The sequence below is a fragment of the Acanthochromis polyacanthus genome, chromosome 6 (assembly GCF_021347895.1).
Source record: "Acanthochromis polyacanthus isolate Apoly-LR-REF ecotype Palm Island chromosome 6, KAUST_Apoly_ChrSc, whole genome shotgun sequence".
In the NCBI taxonomy this organism is placed as follows: domain Eukaryota; kingdom Metazoa; phylum Chordata; class Actinopteri; family Pomacentridae; genus Acanthochromis; species Acanthochromis polyacanthus.
Window position 1 is genome coordinate 30628280 of NC_067118.1, and position 24183 is coordinate 30652462.

The window sequence follows — 24183 nt, forward strand, 5'->3', positions numbered from 1 at the left end:
GCATGGGCAATGGAGCAGCTGTTTGCTAGCACATTTTACTAAAAGGTGTCGATATGTTAGTGATGTGTTAACAGCTTGTTGCTTCTTCATTAACAGACCAAAACAAAAAACCTTTTCAAAGCAGGTTTTCAGAAATCTGGGCGTAAAGTGAAGTTCCACATGAATAACAGTGACTGATGATACTTCACATTTTGTGAGATGCAGCAGATTGTCCATCTGTCTTCTGTACACATGTGACACTTTTGCAGAATCAGAATAAAAAAATACTGTAAGCCTCACACAAATGAGGATTTTTGCAGTCAGTATTATTCCACCTCTTCCTCGGCGGGGTTACTGTCTGGTCTGCGTGGGTGGGAGGGGAGCAGTTTAAAATATGAGCATATCAGTCAGCAAAAGATTTGTGAATTATGATCTCGGTCTGATCATTTTTTTTAAATGATGCATTGTATACACACCAGTCAAAAGCTGCAGTAATTGCTATTGTATCTGGACTGCAGCGTTTGTCAGTGAATCTCATCCTGCATTATATTGACCCAACTCTAGTTTTCACTTCAGACTAATTTCACAGTCATAATAGGATTTGCTCTAATGAAAACACCAGTGGTGTCAAGCTTGTTCTGTGTTTTATGGAATTAATTTAAAGATGCTTGGATGTCTTTGTTGGAAGAACAGACAGCAGATGTTTAAGTGAGATATTCTGTAATTAGACACAGGTCACACAAAGGAAAACCAGTAAAGTAACTTAGAGTGCTGGAGAAAAAAAATCACCAATAGTAAATTGGCACAGCGTTGTGTAATACAGGGGGTCATTGTTTCACCGAGCCACCTGAACACTACAACCACCTCGAAGAACCTTTGCAGCCACAGCACCTAATGGTATAGTCAGTACCTGTACAGTCTTTTCACCATGAATACTTCATTGTTTCCCTCCAAGGGGTTTCATAAATTCGTCTTGATGCAGCCATGCAGTGGCTTTATTGCCCCTTAGTGCTGTGGTTCGCATAACAGGCTACGTTTTATTTCCATGGTGTGAGGATCACTTTTCTTGCTGTTGCAGTGCCGTTTCCAGTCTATTTCTAAAGTGTCCATGAAATTTCATGAAAGAAATGGATAACATGAAGCATGCGACAGCAAGTAAATGATAATATGCCGCTGAAATGTTTTTAAGTGTCGTGTATGTGCAAGCAGAGTGAGCCCTGCCTTTAAAGCATCTCAGCAGCATTAATGCAACGCTTACGCCAGTGCAATTTAATAGATGTTTTTCACAGCAGACGTGTGCCATAGTATGAACAGCTCAGTTTTTTTAGTAAGAATTGTTAGTCATGAGTGTGACCGTGAAACAGCTTTAAAAAAGATTACATTTTTATCGTAGATGTATTTTTTTAACTACTTCTTTCTCTACAGCCATAGAGAAAAAGCTAGCTTTTGAAAGAAACTTGATTTCTCCCCACATGTTACGACTGTCATCGTAGGAGAAGCTCAGGAGGTTGTTGGGAGGATAGCAACTCAAATCACCAACAGGATTTTCAGTGAGGACGCCAGATTTTATGTCCCACGAGGAGACCGTTATTCTGATTTCTTAGTTTTCACTGTTTACTTTGGGTTTTCACTCGTTTTAAGTTTAGATAGCAAATCTGTGGTTAAGTTTAGGAAAATAGCACAGTTTGGAGTTACTCACAACATTTTGGAAGTTTCTCCTCCTATTTCTTTTTTTACCAGGATGAGTCCCATCTCATCTAATTTATGATTAGATAAATCTGCCATGATAAAATACAAGGCAGATATGTGGATTTGAAAGATGTTGGTGGTAAACTGTAAAAAGAAAATAATTATTTATCCTATTTACTGTATCTTTGTAATCCTGTTAAGTTTTTCTTTTGAAACTTGTTGACTGTATAATCAAATTTCCCAGCAAAGTGATCTTTTCAGCTTGGTCATGTTACGTTATTTCCGATCGTATACTTAAAACTTTTTTTAAAGAGCCACATATTTTGTGGCATAGCTGGTCATTTTTTGTACTAATAAACATTGAATATAGCTAAATGAAGGTCGTAATGTCCTTAATTTTATTACTAACACCTGTGATTTTCCTACTGTGATGTTTTCTGTGAGGTGGATTTGTCAACCCTTGTTTTCTTCCATACAGTGAAGTAGCAAAATAGTAAAAGACCCCTTAATCCAAAATAAAAAAAAAAACACTGACCACGGCCTCTAAAATGACTTTGGAATTTAATCAGCACCAAAGTCAGATGCTGTATTCATAACAAACAATGCATTGATATGGAAAACATCCATCAAATCCCCAGTTGAATACTTATATATAAGTTTGTGAATGTCACACAGAAGTTGTAGCTGCACTATAAATTGCTTCTCACCTGTCAGTGGTGCTGCTGAATCAAGTGATGGTGGTTAGTGAGGCATTTTATTTTAACTGTACAAGTCTTTATCTGCATTCCTGACACACTGCAGCATCTTTTGTTTCTACCTGCTCGACAAAATCATTGAACCGGTGTTTTTTGTGTGTCTTTCAGGTCTGAATGTGACTCCTCCAGACTGGTCAGGTACAGTACATCCACCTGCTTTAATAATGCCGTCTTTTTACATCTACTCAGGATTCTGCCTTGTAGAATTTTCCTGCTGAAAACACTTCTCAAGCCCGTGCCTTTTGGCAAAAAACATATTTCTTTAGAAAATACTTTGGTGAAGACACTGTGCTGCGTAAGCCTTTTGATTTGACCGGGTAAAACGAAGGAACCTCGGATCAGGGTGCTGGCTGGGTGAGTGGTTTTCCCCCCGTCTGAAGGATTGGGTCAGACATGATGTGGTGCCTGTTATCGGTGTTTGTGGATATTACAGTATTCAGGAAATGATGAGATTTTATATCAAGTGCAGTCCAAGGTCACATTCCACGGTTGTCAGTTGTAGGCTGTGTGAACTTTGGTGGCTGGAGATTTGTAGGGGTGTGTTTACTTACCGAGTTAAGGTTTAAAACTGTAGTGTGAATCCGTCACTGCTGTGAACACGGCTAAGGAATCTGGCTCGCATGCAGAGAGTAGATGGGCTTCTCTTGCTGGTAAACACACTCCTTATCTGCAGTTTCTCTCTTTAGGGATTCCTCACTGTGGATCCAAACAGCCTCTTCCTTTGCCTGTGTAGCGCTGCGTATTAAGGACCCAACAGCGACGAGACGAGTTGAAAAGTGTGTAGCAGAGCCTGTCCTGTGTTCTAGTCAAAAATTATCCAGGTCATGTCTGTTTTTTCCTTAGGTGCACTGTTGTCTGCGCTCACCGGGCCGCTTTTCTTCTGCTCTAAATGTCCCATTACAAATTTGAAGCAAATCCAGAGGGCCAGAGCCTGAAGATGTGTGCCAGTCTTTGTCTTTGTACAATCCCAGTGTCTGTGTAGATCTGTGTGTGTGCATGCATGTGTGAGACATGTGTGTGGAGTTTGTCAGCCACTCAGTAGCATCCTCACGAACAGCAGCGTATGAAAAAGAAAAAAATGTGGCTAATAAGCTGTATATAAGCTTTAGGTACACTGTGTGAAATCAGTTGAGTTAAAGAAGGTCATATTATGTTTAATATTTTTAGTTTTATTGATTTGATGATCGTATGAAAACACCCCTTTCAGACATGCTCTGTTCTGTTAATCTCACAGCAACTGAGGTGACCAGCTGCATACAGGAATGCTCTCCATGATCACTTCTTTGTAAAAGTTGTGCAGGAGAATTTGCTATCTAGTAGCATTTCCATATAACTTTCACATTGGCACAAATGTGAACTGAGCCGTCACATTAGTGGATGGACATACACAAGCAGCAGTAGTTTGTAATTTAAGGAAGGATTTTTCCACATTGATATTTGTCCGAAAACATTGTAGAGATGCTTGTTTGCCAAAATCACAACACCAGGACCGGGGTTTTTCTCAGTAAGTATGCCAAGTATGGACTTGTAAGTATAGACTCGTCAGTACGGACTGCTGAGAACGTACATATTGCTTAAATGTTTTTGTAAATGCACAGTTGCAGTCAAAGGCAACGATCGAGTAAAACATTAAATAACTATATAAAATTCTGAAAATGAATCTTAACCTCATTCAAAGTTAATTGTCAGTGAACCAAAAATATAGTTTTAGGCCAAAGTGTGTCTATTAGATACACGCAGAACTATTTATATTCCTGTTTAACCACTATGGAACTGTCAGCCAGCGGCAAATTTAAAAAAAATCTTGCCGACAGGCTACTGTGAGCGTGGACCGCCCAGTCATAGCTATCAAACTGAAACAATTTATTAAGATAAAACTGTTAATCAGGCTTTATTTTGACTAAGTGACCACAAACTTGACATTTATGCAACTTCTTTTTTGTCTAAAATCTTAAAACTGCATTTTCTGTTGCAATAACTGTAATTTTTACAAAAACACTTGTTACTTTTGTAAGTTTTCTCCTTGGCCTTTGCCACTGGTTGTCATGAAATGCATTTTGGGGTACTTCCTTAAGTCCACACAAGTCCAGTCCAGATACGTCCTCGATAATGTGGGTGGAGCGAAAACACATGCACATTTCATCTGTGCTTGGCTTGATGCATAATTTGAATCGGAACAGTTGTTGGGTTCCAACTGATGACGTTTCACAAGTTTACAAGAAAGCAAGTACAGACAAGTGTGCATATTGAGAAATGGCCGTAGTGTCGGCCTACACATTAGACATTAGACGGTAGTGATGGGAATTCTGGCTCTTTTTTAAGAGAACCAACTTTTATGGCTTGACTCTCTAAAAAGAGTTGGCTCTTTTGGCTTGCAAGTGGCTCTTCAGATTTTTTGTTGCTTCACTTAATTACCAAAAATAATGTAAAATGAATAGCTAATGTACAAAACATGCATTATATCAAATGTTTATTATTTATGTGGCTTATACTGAAGATGAAACAGGGCTACAAAAAATACATTTTAAAGTACAAAAGCATGTCTTTCTCTTTATCTTTTCAGTGTAGAATGTATATTGGATGTACATTTGCATCATATGCAGCAATATTTATGTATGCATTGTTTTGTACCCTTTTTTGTATTACATCACTGATCTTGTCTCAGTTAAAGTTCTATTGTTAAATTGGACAAAATTAAAACAAAAAGTTCCGAAAAAAGTACAAAAACAAATAGACATCTCAATTTGACTAAAAGATCCAATCTGTGATTGCATAATATTTATAAACTTTCAACTATTTACAGTGAAACAACATACAGAAGCTTAGAGAATCACCCATAATCAATCATAGCCTTTTGCACAAACTGTGTCAGGCTCTGGGTTGTAGGTCTAGGTGGTTGTGGTGGTTACCGGATGACGCTGTAAACTAGGGCTTTAGATTAACTTGTTTACTGGTAGCACCTTGTCACAGAAAAAAACGCATCACTAGCTGAACATTTTCTCATCAATAGACACTACAGTTTACCAGTGTTTCCTAAACGCCCCTCATTGCAGGCTGCGGTAGGTGGCTGTGACGCTCAGACAGATGTGTGGCCAAAAATGACCTGGAAAAAGTAAACTAGGGTGTTGTAATGTCGTATTTGTCCAGTATATAACTGAGTGATTTTTCTCACATGGAGTCTTTTCTATGAGCAAAGAAAAACCAGCACATGTAGGTAGATTTGTGTTATTCAGTACACTAAAGTTATAAATGTTCTACTTTCCACCACTGTAGTTAAGACAGGTGTGTGGTGTCACCAGGACAGCTCAGTGGTCATCATGCACTTGCACAAATTTTAACACGCACACTCTCAAAAAGAGGTCACAAATATGACGATTTTGCTGCAGCAACATTTGCAGTAGACAAACTGACACTTTCATTAGTAGCAGGTTCACTTCCTTGTCTTTTTTTGTCTTTCAACTGCACTGGTGGATGTACACTTGTAGTGTGCCTGTGCAGGTTATTTGTAGAGCCAGCTAGATATGAGATTTGAACCTTGCATACCCTCCACTCTCCCTTTGTATTATTGATGTAATTGAAATGTATCCAAATTTTACTGCTGCCACTGATGTTCTCACCTTTCCAGCATGTCGTCTCTGTAGCACTCTCTCTCTCTCTCTCTCTCTCTCTCTCGACCAACCGACCGACACTACACAGAGGAGCTGCCACAAACAGAATGACAGTTTAGTTTTCAGCTGTTTAGGACTATTTCCTCTGTAGCATCATACAGCGGTACGATCCCCAAGTGTCTCCAAACAGAGAAAGAGCTGTGTGGTTTTAAGCATGGGGCAACAATAATAACTCCATTAATTAAGTTTAACTACTGAATTATCCCAACATGGAGAAAGGATTTAACAGCAGCTGTGAACATTTCTTCATCTCAAACAAGTGATCTGTCCCCCAGCTGCAGTTTATTTCCTCCCGTTGCGGCCTAAACTTTCAGTTTCACTGTTTCGAAAATCAGAAATAAACCTGGCTGTTAGTTTTTTTTTGTTTTTTTTTTAATAGCACTTTTATCAGCTACTGGTTTGGTTTTAGTCTGTTATTGCATTGACATGTGCTATATATCACTTGGTATATTGACTAGTCTCCCATGGATGACAAATATAATGTGCATACTGCAGCATTCTCTGGCAATGTGGGTGGTTTGTAAAAGCAGCCACGAGGAACATTATTGGATAAGTGACCGATGTGTGAAAGGGTCTGAATGACAGAATTCCATCATGTTAATGGATTGATGAACCCAGCAGTGTTCCATGTCTGAAAGGACTAAACCTCACTCTACAAATGTGAATGCTGTAGTTATTTAGAGATGTAGAAATGTTCTTAGCTCTTTTACTCTGCCTTGGGTGGAACTGCTTTTGGATAACAGGAAATTTATGAAATACTAAACTATTCAGTGCTGTTTCACTCTAAGTGATGATGATGGAAAGTCTTTTACGAATTAACAAATGTTTAACTTGGGTCAAAATAACTGATTTATTCTTTTTTTTTAAATCACGTCCTTGCTTTGAATTCAACCATTTAAGTCTATTGATCAGGATTTTATGGTAACAAAAGAATGAATACACACATGAAAAAAATAGAGATAAAGGAATGAGCAGACCTTTTTACATTTACAGTGGAGAAGGCAAGTAGAACCTGGAGGCCCACCAAGCTGATTCCTGCTGGCCGCAGCCTCCAACTTGGCAGACTAGCATGCCTTGGAAGACCTGCACGGCAGCTACGGGGCTCCATTACTGCAGTTTAATAGGTTGTTAATGAGCCAGAGAGGGAGCCCACTTGGAATCATTTATGGAACTTAACTTTGCATTTTTGCTATTGTTTTTTATGGCATTTTACATTAAAGGTAAATTATGAGAAATTCTATCCAACAGTTTCCTTGTATCGACAAACTGTCTTATTGCTGCTATTGTTTTATTACCCAGGCCTTTATTTCACACTGGAATTTTTTTGCTTTGAAGCACACACACCTATGAAGCCTATTGATTTCACTGCCATACTGATGTCTTCTGGACAGTTCCTGGGACAGATAATGGAAAACTCTTAGTTTCCACTCGTTTTTTAACTTTGACTCTGTTGGACACGGTGACATCGCCGACACCTGCTGTCATTATTAATGTTTTTTTTTTTAATAACTGGGTTCAAGAGCAGTGTCAAGTTCTTCAAACAAATAACATACCAGCTGAAAAACACCTATTATCATTCAGTCCAATGCAAAGAATAATATCAGGGGTATTTTTTTCCGTTCTAGAAAGATACGAGGGACCTTTCGAGTATTATGTCTGTTTTTTCTACATGTATATCTCAGCTCTAGCTAGTGCTGCTCTAATGGTGAAATATAAAAGCAAAACAGTAGAAATGGAGGACAAGACTTCAGAGGCATACGATCCCATCTCACCAAATTGATGTTTTGATGTGGTTGGAAACCTCCCAAATGGCAGCCGCCTTCTGCATGCAGTTCTTGGTTGTGAATTTGGCCACTGTTCCCACAGTCTTCTCTTCATTAATATGAAGCTTGGGCCCCAAGACTGTTTTTGTGCTTGTTTAAAAAAGAAGGTTTTAAATTCACATGCATTTCTACCGGCACAGCGACTTGTCAGCAGCTGCATACACCAGTTTTACTGATTTATATCTACTGATTTTTGCTCACCTTTTAGCCATAGACATGAGGGCACTGATTGTTTAAATTAGTGAAAAGCTTCAGACCAGACAAGAGCAGCTGGTCTCCCTTGTCAGCTGCAGTTGGTAATACTATAGTGCTATTTTTGTGCTCATATGGACTGATTTTTAGATGTTTTTCTTAGAAAATAGCACATGTAATTGCACAATAATTGAGGAAGTTATGAAAGGAGTCCATCGATAAACAGATCAGAGAGATTAACAGATTCATTGGTCATTAAAATATACTATATCTCGAGATTTAGAAGTCTAAGTCAAAGAGAATTTTAAAAATAACTGAATAGCAATTGTTGTATTACAAATTGCTTCATGATAAAAGCTAATTTAGTAATAACTAGACCCTAAGATGTAAGAAGAAACATTCATTTAAATATTTATGGCAATTGCCATCAGTTAAGAACAAGCCAAATGGTAAAAGTGAGTTTTGAGCTGATGCTGCACAGCTGACCTGCTGTGGAGGAGATTCTGTTCAGTTTGGGAGTTAAATCAGCTGTTAGAAGCTCCAGCGTTTCACCAACTTCTCTCAATGAGCGATACAGATCCTCAGCTAAGAGAGCACGTTATCTGCAAACCTGTAGAGCGGCACATTAGTAATCCCACTAAGCGAAGCCATGCGGCTACCCTTGCACAAACAATATGCACTGCGTTGCTATGGAAACCTACATGTATTCAGTTGGTGGTGTAGAAATGCATAAATATGTATGTCCAAATCTGTTCTACCCTGATATTTTAGCTGATGGAACAGAGAATGGAAAGTTGATTGCTTTATTAGTATTCATTGTAAATTTCCCCTCTGTGGGATTAATAAAGGTTTAATCTATCGATCACAGAGAATATTCAATCAATAACATCCGTTTTCCTTTGATTTGACCAAAGGCTAAAGTTATTTCCATGTTTCTCTTATGATGGGAAAGTGTCGGATCTAAACGCTCTTCTTGAAAATGATGTTTGAATGTATGCAGTTAAAGGTTTTAGAGCTCTAATGTGCAGCTGTTTTGTTTGAAATAAGAAGCTGCAATGCGAGTGCACCGAGTAGGAAAATGTTTTTCATCTTTCTAGTCTTGCATCATTGGGAGTAGTGGCGCTTTTCATCGTAATACATGTTCATATTCTTTATAGCTCTCCACTAAAACAACTTCTTGATTGAAGTAGGCAGCAATTTCATGTGCAAGAAATAAGTACTATTGCAATGCCCATTTTCTCTAAGGTTTTAGGTTTTGTGGTAAAGAAAACCTGGCTATTCTTGTCTTGCTTCGTAGTACCCTCCTCTGGTAGTACAGTTACTCAGAGCCCTGGTATATGGAGTTAGAACAGTCTCATAATTCACAAATGCACACAGAAGAATTCACAAATGTAAACTGCAATCCACAAATGCACACAGAAGAATTCACACATGTGAACTGGGATTCACAAATGTAAACTGCAATCCACAAATAAATTAAGAAAGTTCACAAATGTATTTCTACATTCACAAACTGCTTTTGTGTGTGAATCTTTTTTGAGACTGCTCTGCCGTCAGCTCGATCCACAAATGCATTTTTTTCAACACGGAAGTTTCTGTAGCCAATCGGATGTCTCCCTCCTTTCAGCCAATCACAAAAACTCACCCCACGTGGGGGTGGGTGTACTGTTCAGCCAATCATATGAACGCGTCCGCACAGCGTTATACTTGACCGTGTCATTGGGCTGAAGAGTGAAGCTGCCCGTCGGAGAGACCATGGCGTCTGATGGGGACAATAGACCCTTTATTTGTTTACAAACATTGTGACGTTTTTTGTGGCCGGGGCTTATGCTGGAGGCAAAAGCTGAGCGAGAAGTCAAGCGGGACTGGGAGTATATAGTTTGCGCTGGGAGTTTGCAGCGCAGACTCGAGCATTTTTAACCCGTTAAACTTCAGTGTACCGCTGGCGGTACACCTACTAATTTGCATAGGAATTTAAAGAATGTCCGAAGGCTGCAAACACATACGCCAATGGAAAGCTTAGATTCGCATGAATCCGCCGGTATAAACCACTTTCAGATGTGATTACCACAGCGGATAATATAAACACATTTGTCTGACAAACAACGAATATTTGGAAAAAATCCAAGTCAAGTAAAAGCAAGAAAGCTGTCAAATGGGAATGGTGCCATTGAGACAAAATTTGATGTGAGAAATTGTAAGTTGAACGTCTGAGGAGGCAGAAATAAGAGATCAAGCCTGAGCTGAGAGAATCGTGACTAAAGATGAATGACGGAAAAGCATTAGCTTTTTTTTGTTTTCCAAGGGAGTATTCAGGCTTCATGAATGGTTTTCAGGGTGAAATGTAATGACATGAATTTAAACTTGGAAATTAAGTATTTACAAGGTGTTGGAACTGGTATTATTTTTGGCCCTGTTCTGCTTCCGTAGTAAGCTTCACTACGCACAATGAAGCAGTCATCCTCGGTGAAAACTCGCTGTATGCTGCTGCTGCTCCTGATGCTTTCGAGATGATGCGGGTTTAATGTCTCAGTGTAAAAATTCTGTTGCATCTATTAAAACCGAAGCAAGCAGCCAGTTTCAGTTTCTCCACCGTTGACGTGGTTTATCTTGGCTCCGAGTTCCCTTTTGTATCGCGGCTTGAAGCTGTCTAAAATCACTACAGCTGCCAAAACAGCACTCTGCTGACAACACACAGTAGACTTACAGTCACTTACATCTCTCACCCTGTTAATATGCCACACCATAACACCAGTGAGCCTGCCTGTTTAAAATTTTGTGTGTTACATGGCTTGGTAGGTTTCATTATCATTAATAATGTAAAATCCACTGAACTTGGCACAGGCGCTATAAATAAATAAGCCGTGCTCCCGAAGGATTGCTTTGCGCTGGTTTAATAGAAGTTCGAGTGAGCGTGGATGTGCGTGCGTACGTGTGTGTGGAGACCGAGATTGGCCCAGTCAATGATGGGGATTATTCTCACACACACTCCATGGCTAATGAGAGAGGAATAACAACATGGCGGTCTTTAATTGGTCTGCTGTTCTGTAATCACAATGGATGGCTTCATTCAGATGTGATTAGAACTGGGTCCAGATAGGCAGGCAGGCGCTCAGTGACCTGCTTTTATTGGATTGTTCTTCAGTGAATGTCTGATAACATGCTCCCTCCCACTCCTACTCCATCTGATGCACTTTTGTACGGCACTCATTCACAAACACAGACAAGCACATGACAAAGACCTATGTAGCCGTGGAGCTGTGCGACACATTATTACACGGAGAACGCCGGATGAAAATACTTTAATGCATCCCTGTTTGCTTGTACCTGGTGAGATTGCGTGTAGTGATGGATGGCAGTTGTTATATTTGTCGGAGAGTGCCTGAGAATGAAGAGCTAATTGAAATTTCGCAGTGTTTGTGGTGGTGAATCCATAGCTGTGGCCCTTCTGCACGCTTTGTCTGTTTTTTTTTTTTAATGAACACGTGAAGGCCAAAGTCGCCTGTCAGAGACCTGCAGTGTAGTGACTGACTGGAGGTATTGTGGAAAGCCTTGGTGAGGTGGGAGGCTTTTATTCTCCTGTAGTGCTCTGCAGAGAGTCGGGAAACGGAGGCGAGGATTATACAGCTCAGCCATTATTGCAAAAATGACAATAAAAAGAATGAAGCTTCGCCGGGCTGCTGTTGTGGAGGTCAAAGCATCTCTCAAAGCGTGTCTCAGAACAACACCAGCAAGCGAAGTGTTGCCAATCGATTCATACGTCAACTCCGGCCAACTGGTTGTTGTAAATGGATTGTGGGGTGATTTATTAAGCACAAAGAGGAATTAACATACATTTAGGTAGAGCAAAGAGACTGCACTCTTGCAACTTGTTTTGCAGATGAGGTTTTTGCTGAAATGGCCACAGAGCTACAGTTTTCTATCTGAAGGCAGGAAGTCTTTCTAAAGCAGCACAATGTGTGGACTGAACTGTACTTAATTCACACAGAAATCTAACCTAAAAAGAGCCAGCCCGTCCTCCGGTGCCGTGACAGTGCGCCAGTGCAGCTGAACTGACATTTGTCTGCGGGGACAAGAGGTGACAGTGCTCTGTTTCACAACCGGTCCAGTGCTGTCTCGCACCCTCACCCGGTGCTCTCCTCAGGGATCACGCAAATCTATCATCTCCTCTTGCCTCCTGCACCATCTCTCGTTGTTATGGAGAGCGATGCTCAACTCTGACGGCTAGGACACCGAGCGTGCCGTCTTTGTCTTTGTGCAAGTCCCTTTTGACCGAGCAAACTGGATTCCTTGTCTCAATTCTGAAAAAACACTCCCCTCCTCAGGAATTAAACACAACACAGCGCGTGTGTGCAGTGTTTGCTGAAAGAAAGCAAAGAATGACATGGTTTTTTTTCAGGTGCAGAACATCTCTCTGTGGTGGAAAACAGCTGCTGTGTTTTTGTGTACTGTGAGTATTTGTGCGTTAGTCTTTGCACCGACAGATGTTAAACAAGGTCTGAGTGTTTGACTCTGTTGCACTCCGTGGTGTAACTGCGGAAGAAAATCCAGACTAATTCAAGGTTCATAGCTCCCAACTCAGCCGAAGCAGAGACATTAGCATTTTTGAAGTTAATAATTCATTATTCCGAAACAGCAGCAAATGGCAGCAGCCGTGACACGATTAGCCCCTGATACATCTCAGGGCCTCAGTGCAGGAGTCTTGGTACCTATGCTGGGTAAAAGAATCACGGAAAATTCCATCTTTTGGTATGAATGCTTTTCTGAGAGGCATGACTGTGGAGAAGGATGTGACTTTTTGGAGAGGTTGTTGTCCCTCAGAGGTTGTTGGCGTCAGCAAGTTGACACCTTGAGAAATGTGCTTGGCCAATCTGAGACAACCAGCCCAAAGGTGGCACAGCTCAATGAAAAACGTAAAAATAAGCAATCGATGAGAGGGAAATGTGTCTGTGGAAATTGTGTCTAGTGGAATATGAAATATCTATGTAACTGCTGCTCACTATGATGCTACACTTACACCATGGAACCTTGCTTTTCTGTGGTCAACCAGGTTCTGTGTGTCTTTCCCTAAATCATAATACATTTGAAATTTATGAATTAATCTTACCGGGGGTCTTATAATTTCCATTGCTTTTGTGTCTGGCACAATTTACAGATTCAAATAGATAAGCAAGTAATTTATCAAATACAGTGTGACTAATAGCATCCCAGTGTCATCAAAATGTGTCGTCGCTACATCGGTCCACAGAGAAAAATGCATTATTTTCACAAAAATACAGTAGAATTGTAAGAGAGTTAGATTTTCAGAGCATATTCTTGGGATGGACCGCAACATCACAGAAAACAACTTGAGCTTTGTATTGAATTTTATCTCAAACTATGATCTTTTCCTAAATCTGAGTAGCTTTCATGTCTAAACCAAACAAAGTAGTAAAGATGACTGATATGGGTTTTTAGTCCCAATATTATTGGTGCTCAAGAAAGACCTATAGCCTATATTTGGAACTGATATACATGGAATGTAATGTTTTATTAAGATATGATGACAGGAACCTTTTTATTATACTGCTATAACTGAATATATACAATAGAAATGAGTGATTGAAGTAGGATGCTCACTGTTTATGTGAGATCGACTGAGATTAATCAGTTTGTCTCTTGCAGTTTCATCTGCTGTTCTCTATTTTCTTAATCTTTCACTGTTCTATCACTTTCATTGACCACTAAGGTCCAGATCTTAAAGCATTATTAATTATTGTTTTTCAGACTCTGAGTCAGACTGCAATCTAACTTAGCCACTAGCTGTAGTGTAGCTTTCGCCACTGTGGGAAAAAAAAAATCTATTTTTCTGGTTAATAGCAACAGCTTGTATTTCTTTTTCAGTTTTTGAAATTTCTGCTTGGGACATTTCTGAGACCACAGAGTGATGGCAGACAGAGGAGGCTGCATACCTCTAGTAGACGATTTAATTAATAAATAATTGATCCATAAAAATGCTGATACCGATAACGGGGAAAAATGCAGAATATCGACGATAATGGACAAGGCCGATAATTGGTCTGTCCCTACAAAGTATATCCCCCCCCCAAAAAAAAACAAAAAAAAACAAACAAAAACAAAAAACCTAAGCAAGAAATTTTGGTAGTTAAGTGAAGGAAGCACTTTTCTAGCAAAATCAAATGAAAACTGTGACTGAAAATTTAAAATGAATGAAACGCCCCAAAACAGCAGAACCACTCTGGACATAAGCCCTAGTCTCCAAAATGAAAGTCTTCTGACTTTGGCCTCCAGCCTCTTTGTGCAGACTTTGTTGTCTCTTTTATGTTTTGGGTGAAAGAAACTGGTTACTGGGCACAGACCAATGGAGAAGTTATCACGTAATTTTACAGACTTTACTGTGAAACTCATATTTCTGTGCTGTGGACCAGTGGAGCTTTAGCACATTTTGTGTGAGAACATGTTAAATGTATTATAAGTGGTTTGCTGCATTTATAATATTGCAGAAATATCATGCAGTACCATTCAGAAATGCATGAAAAATGAAGTGCAGAGCAGTCGTTTGACACTGAAAGGTCTCTTTATATCTGTCCTCGTATATTACCAGATTTGTGCTCTTGTTGTAACACAGATTGTCCTTCTGCAGGAGACATGCGTCCCTCCCGGTGGAAGTCACAGAGAATCCTGGGAGGCTGGTGTCTGAAGGCTGCAGAAGAGTCACCCCCTGCCGCAAGTGGAAGTCGGCTTCCTTTGGGTACAGTAAGATGTTATTTTTACAGCTACATGCTTGATGTTTAATTTATCCCTCGATCATCGCAGCGTTTCCAGCTCCGCAGCACAGCAATATTTTCGTGTCTTGCTATTGTCTAAAAGTCATCACCACTCAGGTTGATGCTCTGCTAATTAGCCTTTGTGTGTCAGATGCATTGGATATCACAGCTTGACTGGTGCGAACTTTGTTGTGTCCTGGTGTTTGGTGTGTTTTGCAGCTGTTTTGAAGTCCTCGGCTTTGTGTAACACGGCGCTGCTTTGTTGTTTTCCTCATTTGTGTGGTGAACTTTTCTGACCACATGCCCTGCAGGAGGAGATCATTAGAAATAGCCTTAATGAAATGCGATTCCTGCATATATATGGGCCTTCACTGCTGCTCACCCATTTGTCTGCTCTGAGCTCAGACCCGCAGAGAGCATCGCAACAACAGAGGAGAAAAGAGAGTCGCGTCGGTGGGACAGACTTTGGGGGCTTCAAAAGGCTGGAGAGACTTTCAGAGACGCCTCCTATTGCTGTGCGCTTCATCATCAAAAAGCAATGTGCGCCTAATCCACAGCCCACTTTTGGCTCATGTGCAGCCCAAAAATAAATCCCTGTGCATAGTGGGAACTCGTTCTATTTTTAAAGAGCAGCGTTCAGAAGTTTGTGATGAATCTGAACATCTGTGGGTTGTTTTTAGACTTAGGTAGCATTGCAGAAATTTGCTATTTCTTGCTGATTAACACCTCACTCATTCGTGCTCTCAGTTTGATTGTTGCTCAGTAACTAGTTTTCAAGTACAGCGTAGAGCTGATAGGTTAAATGGATCATGAATGTAAACAAGTCGATGCCAGTGATCAGAGGGTGATTGTTTCCCCCCTCCAGCTTGTTTCTTTCTCTGTGGGCTTAGCCAGACAGACACACTGTTACCATCAGTTAGCTGCTAAATGTTGACAGCGCAGGGAAGCATGCGCCCGTTAAATGCTTCGTCATTTTAATTTTGCTGATTTGCTTCAGATGGCTGCATGTCTCAGAGGGAATTATTAAATCACAAAAGTGGATTTCTGTTGATTTTGTTCCTCTTCGCTGAGGGAATATTTAGTCCTTGGGCAGCGCACTGAAAAAATGAATGCTTGTCTTTTGATTCAAGGGTCAGAATTAGACACACACCCACATGCACACGCACAGTACACAAAAACCTGTCCACGCTCTCCTAAGAAATGTTGAATACCAGGGCTGACTGAAATGCAACACGGCTTGCCACATAACTCAAACTGAAAGCAAACATTTGTCACAAAGGCCTTGGTCGCAGCTGTCTTTTGTCATGTTTGACTTGTTTTTTGGGTATTATATCCTTCAGCAAAACACAAAGCGCACTCGACACGATGTGACAAAGTAGTCCTGTGGCGTATTTCAGCCCATGATGTTGCAGTTCTGCGGTATGCACACCACAGAGCCGGCAGACAACAGCATTTTTCACATTGCATCTGAAGAGAAATTTGGAAAAATGTTGGGTAATCATTCTCTATCGAAGCGCCCACTGTGGCTGTGTGAGGCTCTCAGTGAATGATTGATCTTCGTGACGGTGTTTTCTGACTGTGGCAGGAAGAGAGGGAGTGAAATATTAATTAATCTGCCGTTTGTGATCTGCCGTGCCATGCCCTGCAGTGAGCTGAATCATTTCGCTTGTTTTAGTTGTTTGAGTGAGCGCAATGGAAAACAATGTTGAAGAAAACTTTTATTGTAGGAAGCGTTTGTAGTTGTGGCATTATTCATTACTAATATTTGTTGAAAAAAGAGAAAAGGGAAGAAAGATTTGCATTCAGCTGCTGCAGCCCAGTTATTTTAAGCTGATGCTGTTGTCAGACATCTGCTAGGTGCTATCGTGGAAAAGTTTCAGAAATTCTTGCACGTTTTGGAAACTTGAGTTAAAGACACTATTAGGAATTAATGAGACAACTTTGGTGTTGAAACAGTGTTGCTCACAGACACCGGCTTGCTCAACATGTTTAATGCCACAGTCGGGGGGGATCTCTGGGGACGGCCAATCGCATTCCGAGCAAACAGAGCAGCTGGTAGACCTTAATAGCAGAAACATACTGCACAAATGAGTCCTTCCTTCTGCTGTAATCTTCCTTTTTTTTGTAAACTTCTTCTACTTTTATCAGTCTGGACCTGCCCTTTCTTCCATCTTACCTCTTTTTCTCTTCCTTCGGCAAGAAGCTTTTCATCCGCTATGGTGTTCCACAGACAATCTAATAGCTTAGATGCGATAACTTCTTCACCTAAATGTATATATTTGAATGAATGCAGATTGACGACTGGTTATGTTGATTCTGGCACAAAGCCTTTTAATATCAGAAGAGGGAGCATAGAGTAAATAAGCTCAGCTCTACAACAGTAAGCCTGCAAACAGCTCACGTCACTGACACCAGAGTGGAATAGCAATCTCACCCAAATGTTAGGAGCACAAAAGGGAATCTACACCCAGCAGATTCATTCGATTTCTGTAAACAGACAATAGGCCACAAGTGTAGTAGGCCTACTTTTTAGGTTTCTGTACTAAAACCCATCTAAGACATGCAGTAATTTCCAGAAAGAGAGATTACTATAATCTAAGAGAGCTTTTACTTTATTTTTTTAGGCTTTTGGTCTAGCAGTCTTCTATCCACTGTACTCTACACTAGACAGTGTTCATTGTCACATTAGCAAAAGCAGCAGCAACCATTCTGAGACCCCAAAGTAATGTCTTCAAGTTAGGGCCTGACTGATATATATCCCTGCTGATTTTTTTTAGGCTATTATAGATGCATCATTGTTGGCGTATGTGTTGTCTGATATGAAAGCTGATTTTAAAAGAACATAATGCAGAAAAAGAAAAGAAGCTAAGATAAGTTAAAAGTGGCATCATCACACAGTTTGTCCAGCAGATTGCGCCCCAGTTCCATTGTTTGTAACACTATCAGTAGTACATGCAGCAGAGTGAGCGTCACACCTGAACAGACTGTGGTGCGGAGTCGAATGGCGTCTTCGAGCTGATTGCTTGTTTGTGGGAAAATTAATAAACAATGACCCTATCGTGTTTCATTTTCAGGATAACTCAAACCTGATAACTTTCATGTTGTTCATGCTTTGAAGACATTTGTTTGCTACATTAGCGAGGTAGCTAGCTGGCTACTGTTTCCCAGTGAAGTCAGTATAGTAGTAGACTGAAAGGATAGCATTAGAGCATTTTACTACCTTTAATTTAGCAGATCAGACAACAGCATGGCGGTGGATTAAATCTGGTGAGAGTTGATGTCATGCTACCTTGTCACCAAAATAGCCTCACTAGCAAACTGCATAGCTACTTTCACAACTTGCCGGTTGATTAGAAGCTAATGCATTAGCATTGACGCCCATTCTGACTGTACATTATAATGTAAGCAGGAATCAATAGTAAGTAGAAACTTTTCAGGACTCTGTCACTGTATTAACAAAAGTTAACATAAAAGTCTGTTTTTCCCCTGAACGCAGCAAACTGTATGTTATTCTTTTGACCATTATATGTTGGCAGCAGTGTTTTGCTTAGAATGAAGTTTTGACTAGCAAGGAAAAGAAAACATTATTTATGAACACATGTATTTAAAAAAATCTGCCCATGTATTGATAACCGACTTTCTTTACTCCCAAACCACCATTGGCAATTTCCCCAAAAAATCCAGTATTGGTCCGGCTCTACTTCGGATGTTTTGTTTGTGATCAATTAAAAGTCCAAGATTATATTTGGAAGAAAATACAGAGAAACATTTTAACACTTAAAAGGACAGAATCAGAAAACAATTGTTTTTTTTTCTTCATTAAACAGCAGATTAATAGTTTCAGCTGTGTTCATTTAATCAACCGAATTGCGTAAACATGCCTCAACAAAGTAAAGTGACTGTAACTTTGGTCCAGATGGTGTGGAAGAATACGGGAGTGAAATTTTATTGGCTTCAGCACCTTGGACAGCGAAATGTAAGGATTGAGACACGAGTTCTCGCTGTTATCAGTGAGCTGAATTACTGAGATGTAACAGGTCTGGTGATGCCCCCGGTGCAGTGGAATATCTGTGCCTGAACATAGGTGGTAAATTACATGACCTTTTATCGGAGCACCCACATCAAATTTACGAACATGTTCCTCAAGGTGTTTAATGTCTTTCTATTCTTAACTTGGCTGCAGAAGCTCAGTCGGTGGAGAGCTTTCAATAAACCTGAGCCTGTAAGCCTCAGAGCAGAAGAATGGAGGAGGGAGGAAAAATCCTGGCAGTCATCATGAAAAAAGAATTAAATGTTAAAACAGTGAAAAGTGAATGGATAAAATGAAACAATTACTTTCATATGAATAATACATTTTACATTTTAACTGCCATTATCTGTAAAAATGACTAATCTAGCAGCACTCACTCAGAGAGGCAGAATGTGCTAAAGTTTGTTTGAACTTGACTGAAGGTGCAGCACAGAAGAACAATATGCACCGTCTATGATAATAAATAACAAAGATTTATTTGACAGTTTATACCAAAACATCTGCATTCAGTTACGTAAAAATCTTTAGGCAAGGTGAGGCCAGAATTGCTGCTGCTCGTGATATAAAGCATCAGGACAGATTTTGCCCTCAAATTAATGAAATGCATCACCTGAAGCTGGAAGCTCTGAACATAAATTCAGCTTGACAACTGAGTTTGGAGTCTGTGTTCTGGTAATTCTTGACATCTTTTTTCCCTTTTTTTTTAAAATATTTTGAGCATTTCTGTTTCAGTCACCGTTATTTCCTCCTCTGTAGGACTTCTGGCTGTTTCATTTCTGCTCCTCCGCCTTCCCATGACTGTTGTGTGTCTTGTGCTGTGCAGCAGCGAGAGGTGAAAGCTGGAAGTGTGTTTATGTCAGACTGAGAAAGCGAAACTGGAGCAGTGAGCCAATCCAATAGGGATGCAGGATTGCAGCTTATTGTGAGACAGGATAATTGCGCTATACGGTTTACTGAGGGAGAAAAAAAAATCCAAATTTATCTGAAGGCATGTGGGTGCAAGTTGAAAGAGAATGACACAAAAGCGGCGTATTTTATGACCAAATGTAATGCAGGAATATAGAGATCCTCATCAGTTCTTCTGTTTGTGGCCCTTCCTTCATATCATTAAACCACATGAAGGAAACGGCGTGTTTTAACTGATTGGGGTATTGCCTGTGCATTAGCTGCTGTATTCACCGCCTGCAGCTGGCTTCTAGTTCAGTCCCGTCCAGAGTTAAGACCTCTCTGCACCCATCAATCCCAGCTCAAGGCTGAATGAATGCTTTTTAAACACCCAAGATGCTCTTCCTCTCCCTTTTCCTCACTTCATGCCTCTCTTTTGATTCACTTCTTTTTCTCTCCAGATATTCTCTTTCTTCTTCCACTCGGTCCAAAAAAAAACACCATCTACTGCTCTGTTTCCTTTCAGCCTCTCTGACTCTGTTTTTCTGTGTGCGTCTTTCTATCTCATCCATTAGAGGAACACATCAAAGTTGATTAATGGCTTCGGGGAAGGGGATTTACAGAAGCAGGGCTTGGTGGTCAAGCGTAAATCTTTTTTTTTCCAAGAGTTTACATCCCTTTATTAAAGGATTTATTTGTGTTCTAGGTGCTGATTTGGCAGCACAGATCTGTAGCTGGAGCTCCATTTCACGTATCAATAATTCATATGCTTTATGATGTTCATTATGGTGAACGACTGTTTCAGAATAGAACCTGTGATGATCTCCAGGCCCTCTAATAATACCGCTGCAGAGCTTATTGATCCCAGTGAATGGCCTGTCTTGCTGGGATCACAGACCACTAGCTTCACAGCTGAAGCAGCCAGTGTGTGATTTGCTGACTGCTGGAGGCAGGAAGGAATATGGTATCACATGCTGTAGAAATGGAGACGCAGGTTCATGAACCCTGCATCGTGGCTGTTATTGTATGCATTTCACTAGAGCATTTTCTCCTATGTAAGGCCTTGAAAGTGCATGAGGTCATTGGGACCAAGGACTTGACAAGATAGTAAACATTTATTGTATGTAAGAGCAAACAGTCCTTGGTAAATGAATGAGCAGCTGTTATGCAGACTGGTTACTGTCGGTGTAAAAAAAGCAGCAATGAAAGTGTCTTCCGCCTCCCATAAACTCCAGCCAGTTGCATGAATTCTTCCTTTATTGGGCCCTTTTTATTTACTGCTGTTAGTTTTGATTTCACCAGATGGGAAATCACAACTGCACAATCATTTAATAGGGCTATGAAACAGAGGGCCCACTTCCGCAATGTGTTTGGATTCTTGGGAAAGCTCTCGGCCGTCTTTGAAGTTCGCAGCTTCTGTTTCGTCATCACATTCTCTAAAAGTTAATTACAGGCTCCGTGCTGCGCTCTGAAGCTGGATCGCTGGAAACGCACAGTTTTGATTCAGGAGTGCACAGAGGCCATGTGGCTTACGATAAGTTGCTTTGACTCTAAGTAACAGAGGAGAATGTGAGGCTCTTTGTGCCTTTCACTTCACTCAGCAGCTCCACTGTTTGGGCCAATGGAGAACGAAAGAGTGTGTGTGTGTGTGTGTGTGTGTGTGTGTGTGCGTGTGCCGTCTTTGTTTTGCATTCAGACAGCCGTGCCACGCATAAACAGTTTTAAAGGATCATGATATGATACAATAAAGGCTGGACAGCAATCAGCTGTGAGCGTATTGGCTGTGCTCCATGTGTATTTTCAATCCAATTTTCAAGTGCTCTAGACTGATTAAAATTGACGCTGCGCCAAAATTGTGTAGCAAATGATCGCGTTTCAACAACTGCATCATGTCCATGTTAGTTTTTTTTAAACAGTAATGCTGAAAGAATTAGTTATTTATCAATTAATTGAATCATTGATAATAAATTACAAGGATTTTTGATAACTCGTTTATCTTCACAAGAATGTATTTGCTGCTGCAGCTTCTCAGATGTGATCATTTACTACCTTTCTCTGCTTTATTGTAAACTGAACATGTTTCAGTTTTGAGCTGCTGTTTTTCCCCGCTAAATTAAAAAAAAAAAGAAATAGTGAAAATAATCCACACTATCTGTAAATGCTGTGACATTGTTCAAGGTTTGTTAGCGTAGCAGCTTATGAGGACGTTACACAACATGTTTTCTTTAGATAATTTTTCATTCTGTTCTATTCAAAAGGGAGGGCAGCACGAAAACACACAATTACCTTGGGAGTCACAACAACCAAGATGTCCTTTAACACACGATTATTACAGCATTCGTCTTGCTTGCAGCTGCAGCATTAAACTGTTGAATCCTGAATCTAATATCAGCCCACAAACCCCCTCAGTAATTTGTCAGGACTTTATCTGTGGCATGGCTACGATTCAAAACATGCTACTTCTGTGTAATTTCTTTTTCAGCAGATTAAAAAAATGAGAATAAAAAGCTCAATCTGCAAGCTGTATGCATGAAAAAGCGGCTTAATTATAACAAAACGGATATTTTTGTGCTCTTCTCCAGAAAGGCTGGAGTTTCAGTCAAGGCTGAATGAGTGCAATGTGTCTGTCATGAATGCATCTCTTCAGCAGTAATGGGAAAGCACCCAGATGTCTGGCGACGGTGCACAGGTGTTACATTTCAAGATAAAATCATGTGTGACATCGGTGCGATTTGGAAAGCCTTTCGGCGATACATCTACGACCGACGCACCTCGGGCTGTTGAAAACACGTCGGAGCGTCCTTGTTTCGGAGCGCTGTGCTTTTCCCGGGAAATTAGATATAGTGATAGATTAGCGATACTGTGCGACTCCCTCACATAGCTTATCCCTTCATCAGTTCCATGCTACAGTAGTATCAGGGGACAAAAATGGGGCCTCCCAGCATTTCAGATCTCAGTTTGATGGGAGGCATTTGCAATTCTGTAGTTCTGTATCTCTGCTCAGGTCAAGCAGAGGGAGGGCCCGCTGGGAGAAGGTGAGGGAGCACCGAGCAGCACACTTTTCCCCAGGAAATAACACCGGAGAGCATGATCGCTTGTTCTGAGCTGCTTTTTCAGCTCCACAACTCAAGAGGAAGGATTTGACTGCGCATGTGCAACAAGATATTAGGGTTAATATATGATTGCAGGACTTTTGGATCATCGTTGACATTTTTGCTGTTTTCAGGCCTAAAATCAACATGGCCGCCTATAACCAAACACCACATGGTGATTTTAGACAAAGATTCTTCTAGATATTATATATACAATTGAGTAAAATTGAAAGCGTCTTTATAAAGGTATTGTTGTAAACCTGTTGACATGTGATAAATCCAACACTTGACTCAAACACTACTTTATATTAAATTAGAAAGCCCAGGAGGAAATGACATCATGTGCAGCAGGTCATGTGATCTGGAATTAACACATTTCCTTGAGGTGTGTTTGTAACTTAGTTCAAAGTGATTTCTCAGACACGGATAAAAAGTTTTATTTTCCATATAAAATTTGCTATATTGCCAAAAAAGAAATATCTATCATGATTATCTCAACTTTATACAAAGAACACAATCAAAACAGTTTCTGAATAAGCTCATTTTATTATTGATTAGCTAAATAGAAGGTGGATATTGTTTAATTTGGCCGGTTATTTAGTTGACATTTTAGTGATAATCAGTCATTTTTTATTAATAACTGATTGTTTCTATAATAAGTAATGATGGAATTTGTGAAGACATAAAACCATATTTTTTTATCTTTAATAAAAATTATGCAAGATGTATCCCATGGACTTCAAAAGTCCCTCAATTATATTTTGACCCATTAACAAGATGCTGCTACATGTATGATCTGTTTGTGTTTGGGGGTTGAAATGTCCACAGAGTGAGGAGGAGAATGACAAAATGTAGACGACAGAGGGATTAAACCCTGAGAATAAAAAAACCTTAATCACCTCATCATTGACCTTTTGCCTAAATGCACAGGCAATATAAAGGAAGGATGCACTTTTAATTTTTTACTACTTGTCTGGACTGTTTGTGTATTATTATTCTAGCACAAAACGGTGACCCCATAGTGAGACGTGCTTCTGGCTAGAATGACCTCTAGTATTGAAAAATTGCTATTAAATGTGCTATAATTGCTTTAGGAGTGTATATAAGACTATGTCGAGATTTCCAAAGGTAGCTGAAGAAACTAAGACAAAATACAATGCATGGTATTACACTTGTTTCCAGCTTTTATCAGCTATGGTTATTTCTGTTTAGATTAAGATTTTGCATTGAAAGATAAATGATAATATATAAACACCATACAGTGCATTTGGTACATTAAGATTCAACCAGTAGTTTCTAGCCG

General features: G+C 40.0%; 1 protein-coding gene across 2 annotated transcripts in view; it reads left to right on the forward strand.

The window, feature by feature from the left end:
- LOC110957379 (IQ motif and SEC7 domain-containing protein 1-like) overlaps nucleotides 1-24183 on the forward strand; it is a 97854-nt gene that overhangs the window by 13857 nt on the left and 59814 nt on the right. For both annotated transcript variants that reach the window (XM_051948944.1, XM_051948947.1), the window contains exons 2-3: nucleotides 2532-2561; nucleotides 14750-14857. In XM_051948944.1, coding sequence (XP_051804904.1) covers nucleotides 2532-2561; nucleotides 14750-14857 — 138 coding nt within the window. The remainder of the gene's footprint in view (nucleotides 1-2531; nucleotides 2562-14749; nucleotides 14858-24183) is intronic.